Source organism: Labrus bergylta, chromosome 7 (assembly GCF_963930695.1).
Source record: "Labrus bergylta chromosome 7, fLabBer1.1, whole genome shotgun sequence".
In the NCBI taxonomy this organism is placed as follows: Eukaryota; Metazoa; Chordata; class Actinopteri; order Labriformes; family Labridae; genus Labrus; species Labrus bergylta.
The window spans coordinates 17,945,984-17,958,846 of NC_089201.1; the positions used below are offsets into that span (position 1 = coordinate 17,945,984).

The following is a 12,863-nucleotide window of genomic DNA, read 5'->3' on the forward strand; positions in this document are numbered from 1 at the left end:
TTAGCTTCCCTCAGGTGAACTGAGCCCAAATCAGTACTGAAAACAAACCAGCTTTTTAGATTTCCTCTGGGGAATCTATTGTGTTAGACATAAAGAGCATCATAGTATAGCGGTATATCTAATATGCACTCTTTCATTTGTTTCTATTTATTGCACATCACATCCTTATGTGGCAGGTGTCGTGTGAGGTGTTGCTTGCACCCTCATGACAGTCTTTTTCCCTCTTCACCTTTCTTGTTTTCTTTTGTTCTTTTTAGGGAACATATTCTAAAATCTGGCCAGGACTAGGGAAACTAGCCTTTTAGCTAACTGGGGCATATTAAAAGAAATACTGATTAATATGCACTGTGCCTTTAAAATGAAAATAAAAAATGCAACTAAGTAAGCCTAAAGTTAAAGGAAAGAAATACAGAATTTGATGACAATGTTTAAATTTAAATATCTATCTAATAATTCAAAATTGACTAAACCTATGTTCTCTTTAATTTTTTGTTGAGTACTTACATTACCTCAAATATTTCCAACAGCTATCAAAACCAGCTAAATCTATAATTTTATAGTTGTAACAGGACGTATCTTGGGGTTAGCATAGAAAATCAGTCCGATGATTCCCGTGCCAGCCTTGACTTCATCTTTTGTTATTGAGAGCCCCCTGGTGGAGGATTTTACTGTGCGTTACCTTTTCTTTTTAAATGTATTTTTAAAATTAAGTACATTTTTTAATTTAAATTGTTTTAGCATACAAAGCCAGAACTGTTATGGAAAACCCTACAATAGGAAGGTCAATACACTGTAAAGCTCTGTGAATTGGGTTACTTTACTTTTTACTGCATAAAATAGTCTCAACAGATCCATTACCTCAAAGTATGAACTCAATTAACCTTGCTTTGGATGGTAATCAATCTAAAGGGTTAAACAGATTGACAGAAAACGGTTGTTGTGAAATATATTTACGTGATCAAAGCCGTAAGATGACGCATTAAAATGTATCATGGATGCCAATGTCAGGAAGCTTCGTCGATGTATTAAACAAACAAACCCTCAATCCAGATCTTTGAATTCATTGTTGGGTGGAAATCTCTTGCTGGGCTTTTAAATAAGAGTGTCAGGTAGTACACAATACAAGGATTATAATAATTAATGGCACCAAATGCCTTTGCCTGTGTTATTCTGCAGGTGTGGACAGACTCATGTGTTTGCTCATCTGCTTTGAAAAGCTGCCCTGTTTGTTTGGGGATCCCATTTTTTCTAAATTCTTCAGATAATTGGGATGTGGAGCAAAAGGGGAAACATCAACCCCTGAGCTCAGCTGTGTACACTTGCACAACCCCATGCAGCCGGACGTTTCACAATTCACACACACACACACACACACACACACACACACACACACACACACACACACACACACACACACACTAACTCTCTCTGTCTCTCTCGGCTGTGATACTCTTAATTCACTCTCTGTTTCTTGGTTGTGTTTTTAACATAAAAGCATTTCTAGTTTTAACTTGAGGCTCTTTTATCCGTCTCCTCTATGCTCAGGTCTGAACTTTACCACATATTTGGAAGCCATACAATCGATTCAACTGAAATATCCGTGGTTTGTGGTCTGCATGCACGCTCCGTCATTTCACATTCCACTGTGGCTTAAAATTCACCTCTTTGTGGTGTAATGAAAGAAATAGCAGCACTCACTTGTGTACATGTGTACAAGCATACTCTGTAAGTTAAAGCTAAATAATAATAATAGTATGATACTTTGTCGTGACAAAATTGTGCCTGTACTTGTATTCATCTCCCCCTGTTGTTTGACTATTTGATTATTTTTAAATCAATTAATGACAAGATAATTAGGAGGTGACTTCACTTACCACAAATGCAGGGTTGACTGTTCCTTGCTCCTTGAGTCCCAGCTCTATTTTCTCCTCTGTAGTAAGATGCATTCTGTTCAACAGGGCAAAGTGTTGTACAGTTGCTTCCCAGGACTCCTCACAGATACACAAGCACACAGGGTTGGGGCAAAACTGTGACTGAGGGCAACGTGAGCGACTGACCGACCACTTCACAACAGGAAAACTGAGCCAAAAAAACAGGGACTGGGTTATTTTATAATCTGCTCTCGGGTCCTGAAACATTAGCCGCTAGGCAGTATAAGTGTAAGCTTTAGTTACTCTGAGTTGCGGTCATGTGCCTGCTGTTGTGTGACGATGGATCCTATGAGAGGAGACAAGCACGTTTGTCACATGCATCTTTGATTTGTCACACCCATTAAAATGCTCATTTCTTGTCAAAACTTTAGAATTAGAGCATTTTGAGAATAAGGGTCTCTGTGTTTGGCTCTAGAGGATCTAAGTCCCCAGTTTTCCTAGATTCATGACCGTTTTTACACGTTTCTAAGAAACAGCAGTTCACCTGTTCAACAAATAGCAACATCTGGTCACGCATCACCTTAATATGATACTTTTAGTAGGATGACATTGTGATTAGAGACAGTTTATGTAACAAGAAAGTCTTTGTGATCCAGTGACTCACATTAACTCACCTAAAACATTCCTCATGCCAAGTTGAAATCCTACAGCATTCAGTTCATTTCTCTCCTGTGCATTTGATATTGTCACCTATTTTTCTAAGGGGTAGGGTTTTTAAGGGGCATTGTAAGAGGAATTGGCTAAATGATGTGATCCAAATGGACTTGTATGCATAGCCGTATCACTTCTGTGCCGGCACTCTGACTGGTTTCTCCAAAAAGGGGCCAAGCTCACTGGCATCTCCTGAGGCTTCAGGCCATGATTCACTCAGGGCGCACTCACACTGTGCAATCTGTACCGTGCCCAAGCACGCTTCACTTTTAAAGTTCAGTTTGTTTGACTAGTGTGAGTGCTCCAAACTGACCCGTGCTCAAGCACGGTACACTTATTTGGCCTTGGCATGTTTGGAAGAGGTGTGCATCGGCACGGTACAGTTCATGCACGAGCACAAGTACAGGTACACAACATGTAGCCTTCATTATGGAGATATCCCAGAGTGTTGTGGCTCTATCTGACTAACATGACTCAAAATAAGACACAAAGTCAGTAAAGTAGCTGTCATGTTCTCTGTGTTGTTCTTCGATGTGCGGATGCAAACTCGACTGCGCATCCCCCTTCAAGTCCGCCTGTCTTGTTATCTAAGCACGTTTAATGATCACGTAAAGACGTGTTGTATTATGTTGTTATGTACTAGAGGTAACCAGGCATGGGTAACACTAACCCTGGTTCCCCACATACAGTCAATAACCCCACATACATTAACAATGATTGTACAAGGATGTGACGACAAATTTGGGGGACAAATAAAGTATTGTATTGTCACCAGAGAAAAGTGTTCACTGGAAAGTATGATTGTTGAGTGTGACATCTCTTATAAATACTGCTCCACAGTGACCACCTGGTCGCAGCAGACGTCTTAATGCTCCAGTCCAGCGCCAGTGTTTGGGAAATGGACGCCTTTTTTGCAACGATGCTTATTTGTGTACAAACAGGATAGTTATTTTTTTCCCAAAATGACTGTGTAACAGCTTATTTAAATACGCACAACCATCACCGATGCACAGAGACACAGAAGCGCAGTAAGGGGTGCATTTAACCCCTGCGTGTGTTTTGTGAATTAGACATGACCTTTGGATTCATATGCACAGGTATTGTGAGCTCAGAAGCAACGCAATCCATTTGTGAATCAGGCCCTCTTGATTCACATGAACCCCATACAACCCCACTTAAAATTGTCCTTAAAGGAAAACAGTCCCAGCTGACATTTGGTGAAAGTCACGTTACAACTTGGACAGCACGTTCAGTGAACGAATCACTGACTGAACGTGAACGAGCGAGACTGCGAGTCACCAGCCTCAGTCACACACTCACTGTACTGACTGAAACACGATCGTTAGTGGATGTTAAAACAGTCAGCTGAGTGAAATTAAGTTGGATATAAAAGCCGTTTGCAAACTGACAGCAGCTATTAAAAGCACATACATTTTCGTGACACCTAAATATATTTTCTACTTCCTCAATTTTGGAGACATGAGATGGAGAAGTAGGGGCGGGCTTTAGCAACACAGAGCTCCCGACGGACTCCGTCCTGTTGGTTCAGTCAGTACGTCTCACTGACATGAAAGGGAGAGGGAGGGCGGGCTTTGAGCGACTCTCGCGGTCTAGAGAGAGAGACACGAGACGGGAGAGAGGAGAGCGCAACTGAAGTTGAGAAATGAACGACTCTTTTCAGTAAGTGACTCAGTTCAGTTCGTTCACCCAGATGATTTGTTCGTTTTGGACGAACCGTTCACGAACGACACACCACTGTTAGGAATCTAGGGGTTCTATTTGATCAAGATATGTCCTTTACCTCTCACATCAGGCAAATTTCAAGAACAGCCTATTTTCACCTTCGTAATATATCTAAGATCAGGAATATCCTGTTGCAAAATGATGCAGAAAAACTAGTTCATGCATTTGTTACCTCCAGGTTGGATTATTGTAATTCTCTTTTGTCAGGGTGCTCTGGTAAGTCTCTAAATACTCTTCAACTGGTCCAGAAAGCTTCAGCTCGTGTACTGACTAGAACTAGGAAAAGGGACCACATTACTCCTGTGTTGGCTTCTCTGCACTGGCTCCCTATACAATCTAGAATAGAATTCAAGATCCTTCTTCTCACTTACAAAGCTCTAAATGGCCAGGCACCATCTTATCTTAAGGAGCTACTAGTGCCGTACTACCCTTCAAGGACATTACGGTCCCAGAATGCAGGCCTGCTAGTGGTACCTACAGTCTCTAAGTGTACTATGGGAGGTAAAGCCTTCAGTTATCGGGCTCCTCTCCTCTGGAATCGTCTTCCAGCCGAGGTCCGGGAGGCAGACACAGTCTGTATTTTTAAGAATAGACTTAAAACTTTCCTTTTTTGATAAATCTTATAGTTAGTGCTGGTGTAGACCAGCTCTTAGTTATGCTGCTATAGGCTTAGTCTACCGGGGGAACTGGCACCTTGAGCTCCTCTCTCTCTCTCTGTGCATATACAGTACATCATACTGCATGTATCTATCTGTAAATTTCAGTCACTAACCACCTACTTTCCTGGGAGCTCTTGAGCTCTCTTAGGCTCCTCGAGATCGTTGGTTGACGGCCTGCGAGAACAACCCCCTCTCCACCGGATTGTTGATGGACGGCTTGCCTGAACAACATGAGTTGATTCTTGGTTACTTTAGTTTTGAAAATGCCACTAAACTCTTTTGCTATACAGGACCAAAACGGTGATATGTATTAACACTGCCAACAAAGATGAATATAGTCCCCTCTCTCTCTGAGACATTTCAGACATTGTGGTGAAAAGTCTGGGTCCATCTTATTCTGGATGGAAGCTGTTATGTGTAATCTATAAAGAATTTTATATTGACTTTCCCTCAGTCTATTGTAAGAAAACACATTTTTGATACAATTCAAAGCTTCTTGCCAGTTGTCTTCTATGTACTCATACTCTTCTAGGTCCCTTTCCCATTTACTCTGGACATTAAACAAGCTTATTGGACAAGTGAAATGTAATGTAATGTCTGTGATGTAACAGATAGTAAAAGGAGGAAATAAAATGGGAGGAGCTCTTGCAGTTTATAAGAAAGGATTCTGGGACAATTAATTTAGGAGTATTGAGGGAGGGGAGACTCAGCTCCCTAATAAAGTGACGAATCTGCAAGTACCCAAAAAAATGCTCCTTGGAAAGGCCATACTGAAGTTGAAGTTGCTGAAAAGACATGAAAATACCATCTTTAAATAAATCTCCAATAATCTTAATTCCTCTGGACTTCCAAAACTAAAAAATTAAGCTGCTATTAGCCGGGATGAAGTCAGCATTCCCACAAATAGGTGTCAGCATAGAGACCAAATCTTTCCTCCCAGATAAACTAACTATATCCCCTATATAAACTAACTATATCCCCTATATAAGAATTGTAAACTATCAGGTTAGCTTTGACCGCTTTCGCAATGTTTTGCCTTTTACAGTTAATCAGGCCCCACATGGGGCCATCAATATTTAGGTGGAAAAACCATCCCTTGGTCTGAGACACCATCTTTCACCAACTGTTTGAATTGTCTCTCAAAACAACTGAAGCCCCAGTCCCACCTTGGAACATGTGACCCTAAAGACCAATGTATAACATTAGGACAGTTCAAACACATTTTCAAGAACAACTTATTGAACAGAAATAGGATTGAAGAATCAATATCATAAATATAACAAAGCTCTGTACCATCTACCAAGTGATGACTGTGATATATTTTATTTGTTGTTGATTTTGTTACTTAGCTTGTTCTCTGTATTCTTTTACTTTATTTTGAAAGTTTGGGCCCTGGCTTAAAGTTACTACACCCTCTTCAAGTATGAACTATTTCAAAAATAAAAAACATTGAGACATTAAAGTATGCTTGCATTGTTGTTTGCTTTGTTTGCCTGTATATATGTATTTTAATGTTCAAAATACATATATGAAATGGAAATGAATGAATGAATATTCATTTTGATGCTAAATGATACAAATTTATATTTACGGATGAATAGATGGATGGTTATCTAGCCCCTTCACTGAGTCGCTATATAATCTGAAATACCACTGCAATTGAAACCTCATCTGACCCAAAAGCAGAAAGTCCTCCCTTTTACCATGCATGCTCAAGAATTGGACACACTTTGGGTAAATGAATACAACTACTAATAGCAAGGTTAACATTACTGTGCAAAATGTGAACAAATTTTCTTCCTAACGAAACAAGAAATCAATTATTTCCTATGTCATGGCTTGTTAGGAGAGTTGTCATGAGAGATACATTCACAGAGGAAGGTTGAGCCAGACTCTGGGCAGTTGCAGGCGGATGCTTTTATAAGCTTAGTGAGAAAATTTGAAATTCACGGAGTTCACATGCCACCATTTTTGAGAAATTTGAACAGACTAGACAAACTAAATTACACAGCAGTTGTAGAAAAGGAAAAAGAAAAGAAAAGAAAAAAAACGCTTCAAAGCTCCTTAGCTTTTTGTTGGGGTCCCTGCTTAACTTTCTTGAAAAAACTCAGATATCCTACAGGTACGTTACATTAATAATCATCAGTTTGCGGACAAGATTTTTTTTCTTATGTGATCTCCCTCTCGTTCTCTGTCTCCATCTCTGCCTCCCTCTGTATACAACTGTTTTTGCTGCTGTTCGCACCTGTCTTTAATGTGAACAAGACCTCTTCAGAGTGTTTAGGGACAAGGGAAAAGTTCCCCACACTGTGGAAGATTTATGCCTGTTTCCAAAATCCAAAGAGAAGAATGCCAAGGGTCCCTGACATCTTGAAAGACTGATACTACCCCACCTCAGGCCCCCTGTCAGGGCAGTGCTTGTTTGCCAGCAGTTCAATACTTGTTGGTGTGGTGCACCACTGAGGCTTGTGTGCATTGTTTGTCATTGTGTCATGTAGCGCTGAGTCAAAGGAGCTTTAACTTTTAAAGTGTTTGCTTAGAAATGCTGCGTGCTGAGAGGATTATCTCCAATGTATCTGTCATCAGATCAAAGCCGGTCAATGTTCTACCCTGGACAGCTACCCTTTCATTTTCTTATTTATCAATTTCTTTAACTACCTACATCTTCACGACAAAGCGCTACTTACTCATGGTCTGTAGTTCTTTTAGTATTTTACGCTTGTCTTTTCTTTTCAAATGCAAAATCACAGATTTTGTTTCCAAAGGTTTCTGCTGAGATTCTTTGCCATGTGTTTGAAGGGATTGGACATGGCACTACTTGAACTGAAAGGTTTCTTTGTACATTCAGATTCTCACACAGTTCACAACAATGTTGTGGTGAGTCTTTCACGTGATAGAACCAAAGATATGGGAATACTTCCCCTTCATGAGAAAGTTAACTTTGGTTTCAGTGCCCCATTTACTGAAAGAAGAAAAAGACCATCAAACTCCCAAAGAATTAAAGCTACATACTTTTTAATGTTATATCAGTTAAATTCAAAGTATTAATTCTCTGGTATACTGTACAGATTTGTGTATACGTGTTGTGTATGCTATTAAACATGATGTTGTAATAGCATTTACTTGTACAAGACCAAAACTGGTAGACAGTGACTAATGAAACCTCTGAGTACATGTATGTGCAGTGAAAAGGATTGATTCAGGCTTTGATATGTATATGTATGGTCCACTCCCAAAGGATTTCATAAAGACATTCTTTACCTAACGTGAAGCAAGCTGATTAATACCTTATCGATAGGCCTGCTGTTAGGTCACATACTTTTACCTAATGTAATTGCATGAAAAAAAAGGATTTCTATGTTCCTTTGATTTGCCCCCCGAGGATAAATAGCGTTTTTAGAATTGAATGTAATGGAATTTGGTCCAATAGAAATTGTTATTATTTATTGATTTTAGTGATTAATACCTGCAGACTTCTTGTTTTTTGTCTTTCCAAAAAGTGGCCTTGTTAAACAGACTTTGCATGGTATTAGGACCAAACACAAAAAAACGTTTTCCAGTGTCCTTGCTGCTAAACCCTCTTTGTGTTTTTTTACTTTTTGAAAGATCTGCTGAAGAGAATACTTTAAAATGTGGGGGTTGGGTCCAGATTTTATTCATCACTAAATAAATGCATACAGTAAGTTGTACTGTAACTGTTGTTGTTGATGTGGCTTTTATAGTTCAAAATGTCTCAGTACATATTAAGCGGGGGATTTCAACTTCCTGCTGATAACTTCATCAGGTAATAACTAATAAAAGGATGGCGCTTTTCAGCCAATTTAAAGCCCAAACTCTAATCATTACCTAGTCTTGACCAGGTCAGCTTTACGTATTAAGTCAGTTTGTCATGTATCCCGGTGAAAAGAATGCCAGCTTTGCGACACTGAAAACACTGATTTTACGCTTAACTGCCCTCAACGGACTGTATTTCCCTTTCCCCAATGTTGCTTCAAGTACACCCCTCAGTAGAAGTATTGCTTGCACTGCATCTCAGTACCCAATGTATTTCTTTACTTTTCTTTTCTTTGTTGGGGGCATTTTTGCCTTTTTTGCCAGACAGTAAATGTTGGGAGGAGAGAGTGATTGACATGCATTAAAGGGAAGTCGAAGTTGAGTTTGAACCCATAGGCAGCACTGTGACAAGGAATAAAGCCTCTGTACATGGGGCATGTGACATAACTGCTAGGCTAACCGGTGCCGCAGCCTCTGTATTAACTGTCTTCGATTTCTGCCTACTGTGACCTCTCGTGCATACCCTCTATAATTTAATTTGGACCGCTCCACTTGTTGCAACTGCTGATGTCTGCGCATGAATCAGGGAGACTGGGGGAGTGTGCGAGGCTCAGTATCCTTTATGGCTATATCAATCAATCAATCAATCTTTATTTGTAAAGCAGCACTTCATAACCAATGTTATCTTAAGATGCTTTAAGAAAGAGCAGGTAAAAGACCTTACTCTTTGTTATATTATCTAAAAAGACCCAACATTAATCCATCATGACCACATAACTAACCAACATTTAAAGTTACAGTGGTAAGGAAACATTTCCTTTAAGAAACCTCGAGCAAAACCAGATTCATGTTGAACAGCCGTCTGCTGAAACTGTGTTGGGCTTGGACAGTGGGATAGAGGGAGAACCAGGAAGAAAGAGAAGGATAGAGATAAATGGAGAAACAAGAAAAAAATAACAATATAGATTTATAGCTACAAATGTCAGTAATAATGGTAAAAGTATGTGTCTTAGCAGTGACAGCTAAGTATGATCATAGACTGATCAGTCTAATATTAACGTTAGCAACTACAATGGACTGATGTTAATGCTAATGCTGATACTAATACCCAGTCCAGTCAGTCCACCTGCAGCCCTTATGCAGTGTTTCCCATTAATTAACTAGACTGTGGCGGCCCGCCATAGTCTAATCTGTCACACCATAGTCTAATTTGCCATGCTAGCGTCAGGGAATTATTATCAACCATAAGAACTTTTTTCTTACATTTAAAGTACAGTTTACCCCGTTAAATGTGATATGTGGCTGCAGTAGCCTACACTGGAATGTGTGATTGTTTTTATGTCCGTTCACTAAAACGGTCTGTACCTTGTTCGGAGCTTTTCAATCGCTGCGCAGGTTTCGGAGTTTTTAAAAACAAACAAAGACGTTCGATCACCCTGTCAGACAAAGCAGCATAACTAGTTGTAAACCTAGATATTGAAATTCAAGCTGAATATTCTTTTTGAACCTGCAAAACAACTTATGAAAGAGCAACCAAATCCATTTTGCTTAAAGACGCCGCGCAGCTCCACAACTCTGCTGCTCACCTGTTGTCTTGAAAAACTGCACTTAAAGTTTACTTATTGTATCTAAGTCTAAACATTAGATCAGACCTTTTTTCCAGAGTTTCTCTTCCTCATTATGTCAAAAAGGTGCATTTAAAGATAAAGGTGGGTCCGCGGGCCACACTTGAGAGGCAGAGAGAGAGAGTTATACGGGCGAGCGAGAGTCCGGAATGTGCCATTGCGCATGTAAGTGGACAGACAAGAAACAAAAAGTTAAATTGATCATCTGCTCTACAGTTTACATGTTAACCTGTGAACTACATGGCAGACTGCAGTCTCTGTAAACAGACTGATGGCGTCCAAACTGCTCAATGTGTGCTGAGTGCTCACCTGTCTGTGCGTCTGCATGTCACCCTCCCTGCTTATTAAAAAGTATATAAATTGGTCATAAACCACGTCAGAACGTTTTGATTTTGAAAAGTTCTTAAATCGTTTGAGCTGCTGTTAATACTCAGCTCAAATATTTATATTTATAATACTGAACATTACAATTAATTAATAAATTATGCTTTTGCGCAGCAAATTGTATGACGTCATCAAATAGAAGCATGTTGTAGAGATGTGATCCAAATGTGGTTGGAGAGGAGCGATAATCATAACTGAAAGAGGAGTAGGAACAGTATGCCTGCTTGAGGGTCTCTATGGGCCAAGCCTAAAGCCATTTAACTTCCATGGGCATTGGATTTTATGTTTTGACAATTTGTTCACTAAACAAGCAAATTGTTAGAAGAGAACAAAGTTTTTGATACATTTAACCTCTTCATTTTGCTCAAAATTGATGCATCTAACTTTAAAATGTACACATTTTTCTCCCGGGGGTGCATGCCCCCAGACCCCCTTAGAGGGTTCGGGGTCCCCCCAACATCTCATGAAATCCTGTGGGAAACACTGCTTATGGACACATGCCATTGCTTAGCTCACTTGCTAACTAAGCAGTAAGTTTACAACACTTCACATAAAGAGTAAATGCTATAAACAAAATTCTCTCTAGTCACCATACTTTGCCTAGATTCAAGAAACACTAGACCAATGAACCTAGGCTTACTCTAACTATGTGTTACTCTAACTATAAAGTAGGACATTGATATAGGCTTACGGTAGTTACGAAGCAAAAGCACTTCACATAATAAAACTTAACAAAACTGCAATAATTTTACCACATAAAACAGCAATATGTAATTCTTACACCTAATTTTTAATATGGGTACTGCAGTCCAAATTCAAACACTGAAGAGATTTGTCTCACCCCCACCCCCTCCTCCCTAAAATTGAAGTGCACACAGTTTGCCATGTCACAGACACTGAAGCTTCAGTGTTCAGCCAGCTCTGCATCCATCTTGAAACCTTTCTGTTTTCTGACCTCTCTCCATTGCCAAAATGTTTCCTAGTTTTACCATTGGTGTGGATGTGGAGCTTAGGAGAAACATGCCGAGGCTTTTTAGGTCGGGTATAGAATCGCCTAACTATTCTGGTCCAAACAAATACAGACCATTCCAGACCGGAATCAAAACTCAGAAGGAGGACACACCGGCTGCTGCACTTCAACATAACATGTTAACTTAATGTCTTATCATATAGCAAGGTCACTTTATGATTTCATTCAGTAGATATCTTACATATTGCTCCTTTAATGAAAAGTTAGGAAACCTTTTTTTCTCCCTCATTTTCTTTCCATGAGCAATTCTGCAGTTGTGCTAAAATGTACAAACCAGCATCAAGTAGGCCTAATGCAGTTTTTCTAGGTGGTGGTAATGTAAGTTCGTACACAGATGTGTATTAAGGACAAAAGAGCCACTCAAGGTAAACTTGGGGTGTTCCCATGAATGTGCTCAAATAACTGCATTTCTCAGGATTTGATGACAAGAAGTAAGTCAGAGGTGTCTTCATATTACAATGACATGCATTATTCACTTCTAATTTTCTCCTGTCAAACAAACAGTGAAAATAAATCACCACAAGATCTGGGACGGACTTTGGTGTAGAACATGGTTTGGGGAAAAAAATCCATTTAGCATGAGGAAATGCCAACAAGGCAACAATTAGACATTTTGTTCCAATTATTGTTCATTGTCAGAGTTTCTGTCTCAGAGAACATATTATTCTCAACCCCTTTCCAAAGTACAAACTGTACAAACAATTACAGGACTACACAATCACATTTCCATTGGTTCATGAACTTCCAAGCTAAATAATCCAACCCAAGCTCTTAGAGGGATAAATTGAAAAAAAGGGATAAATTGAAAAAAATACATGTTCCTTTATCAGAGAGGACAGGTCTATTCCTTATTTTCTTAAAAACTAAAGACACTTTGTATACTCATTTGTTATTTGCAAGTTAATGCTCTAATGTTTCCATGATTATCTTTTTTTCTTCTGATTCAAAGGCATGAAAAACTTGAAAAAAGGCTGAGAATAACTGTTGGAAAGTTCAAGTTTCTGTTCCTGTAAGTGACACATTGTTTCACCAAGTTGCTCATATCTTAATGAAATGGAATGTAAAA

At 39.3% G+C, this 12,863-nt stretch overlaps 1 protein-coding gene across 1 annotated transcript in view; it reads right to left on the reverse strand.

Annotated features, from left to right (window-relative positions):
- si:dkey-106n21.1 (solute carrier family 23 member 1) overlaps positions 1–2,188 on the reverse strand; it is a 62,023-nt gene extending 59,835 nt beyond the window's left edge. Inside the window, exon 1 of the mRNA XM_065957053.1 lies at positions 1,875–2,188. Within this exon, the coding sequence (XP_065813125.1) occupies positions 1,875–2,138 (264 nt within the window). The 5' untranslated portion in view covers positions 2,139–2,188. The remainder of the gene's footprint in view (positions 1–1,874) is intronic.
- Between the last annotated feature and the right edge of the window lie 10,675 nt (positions 2,189–12,863).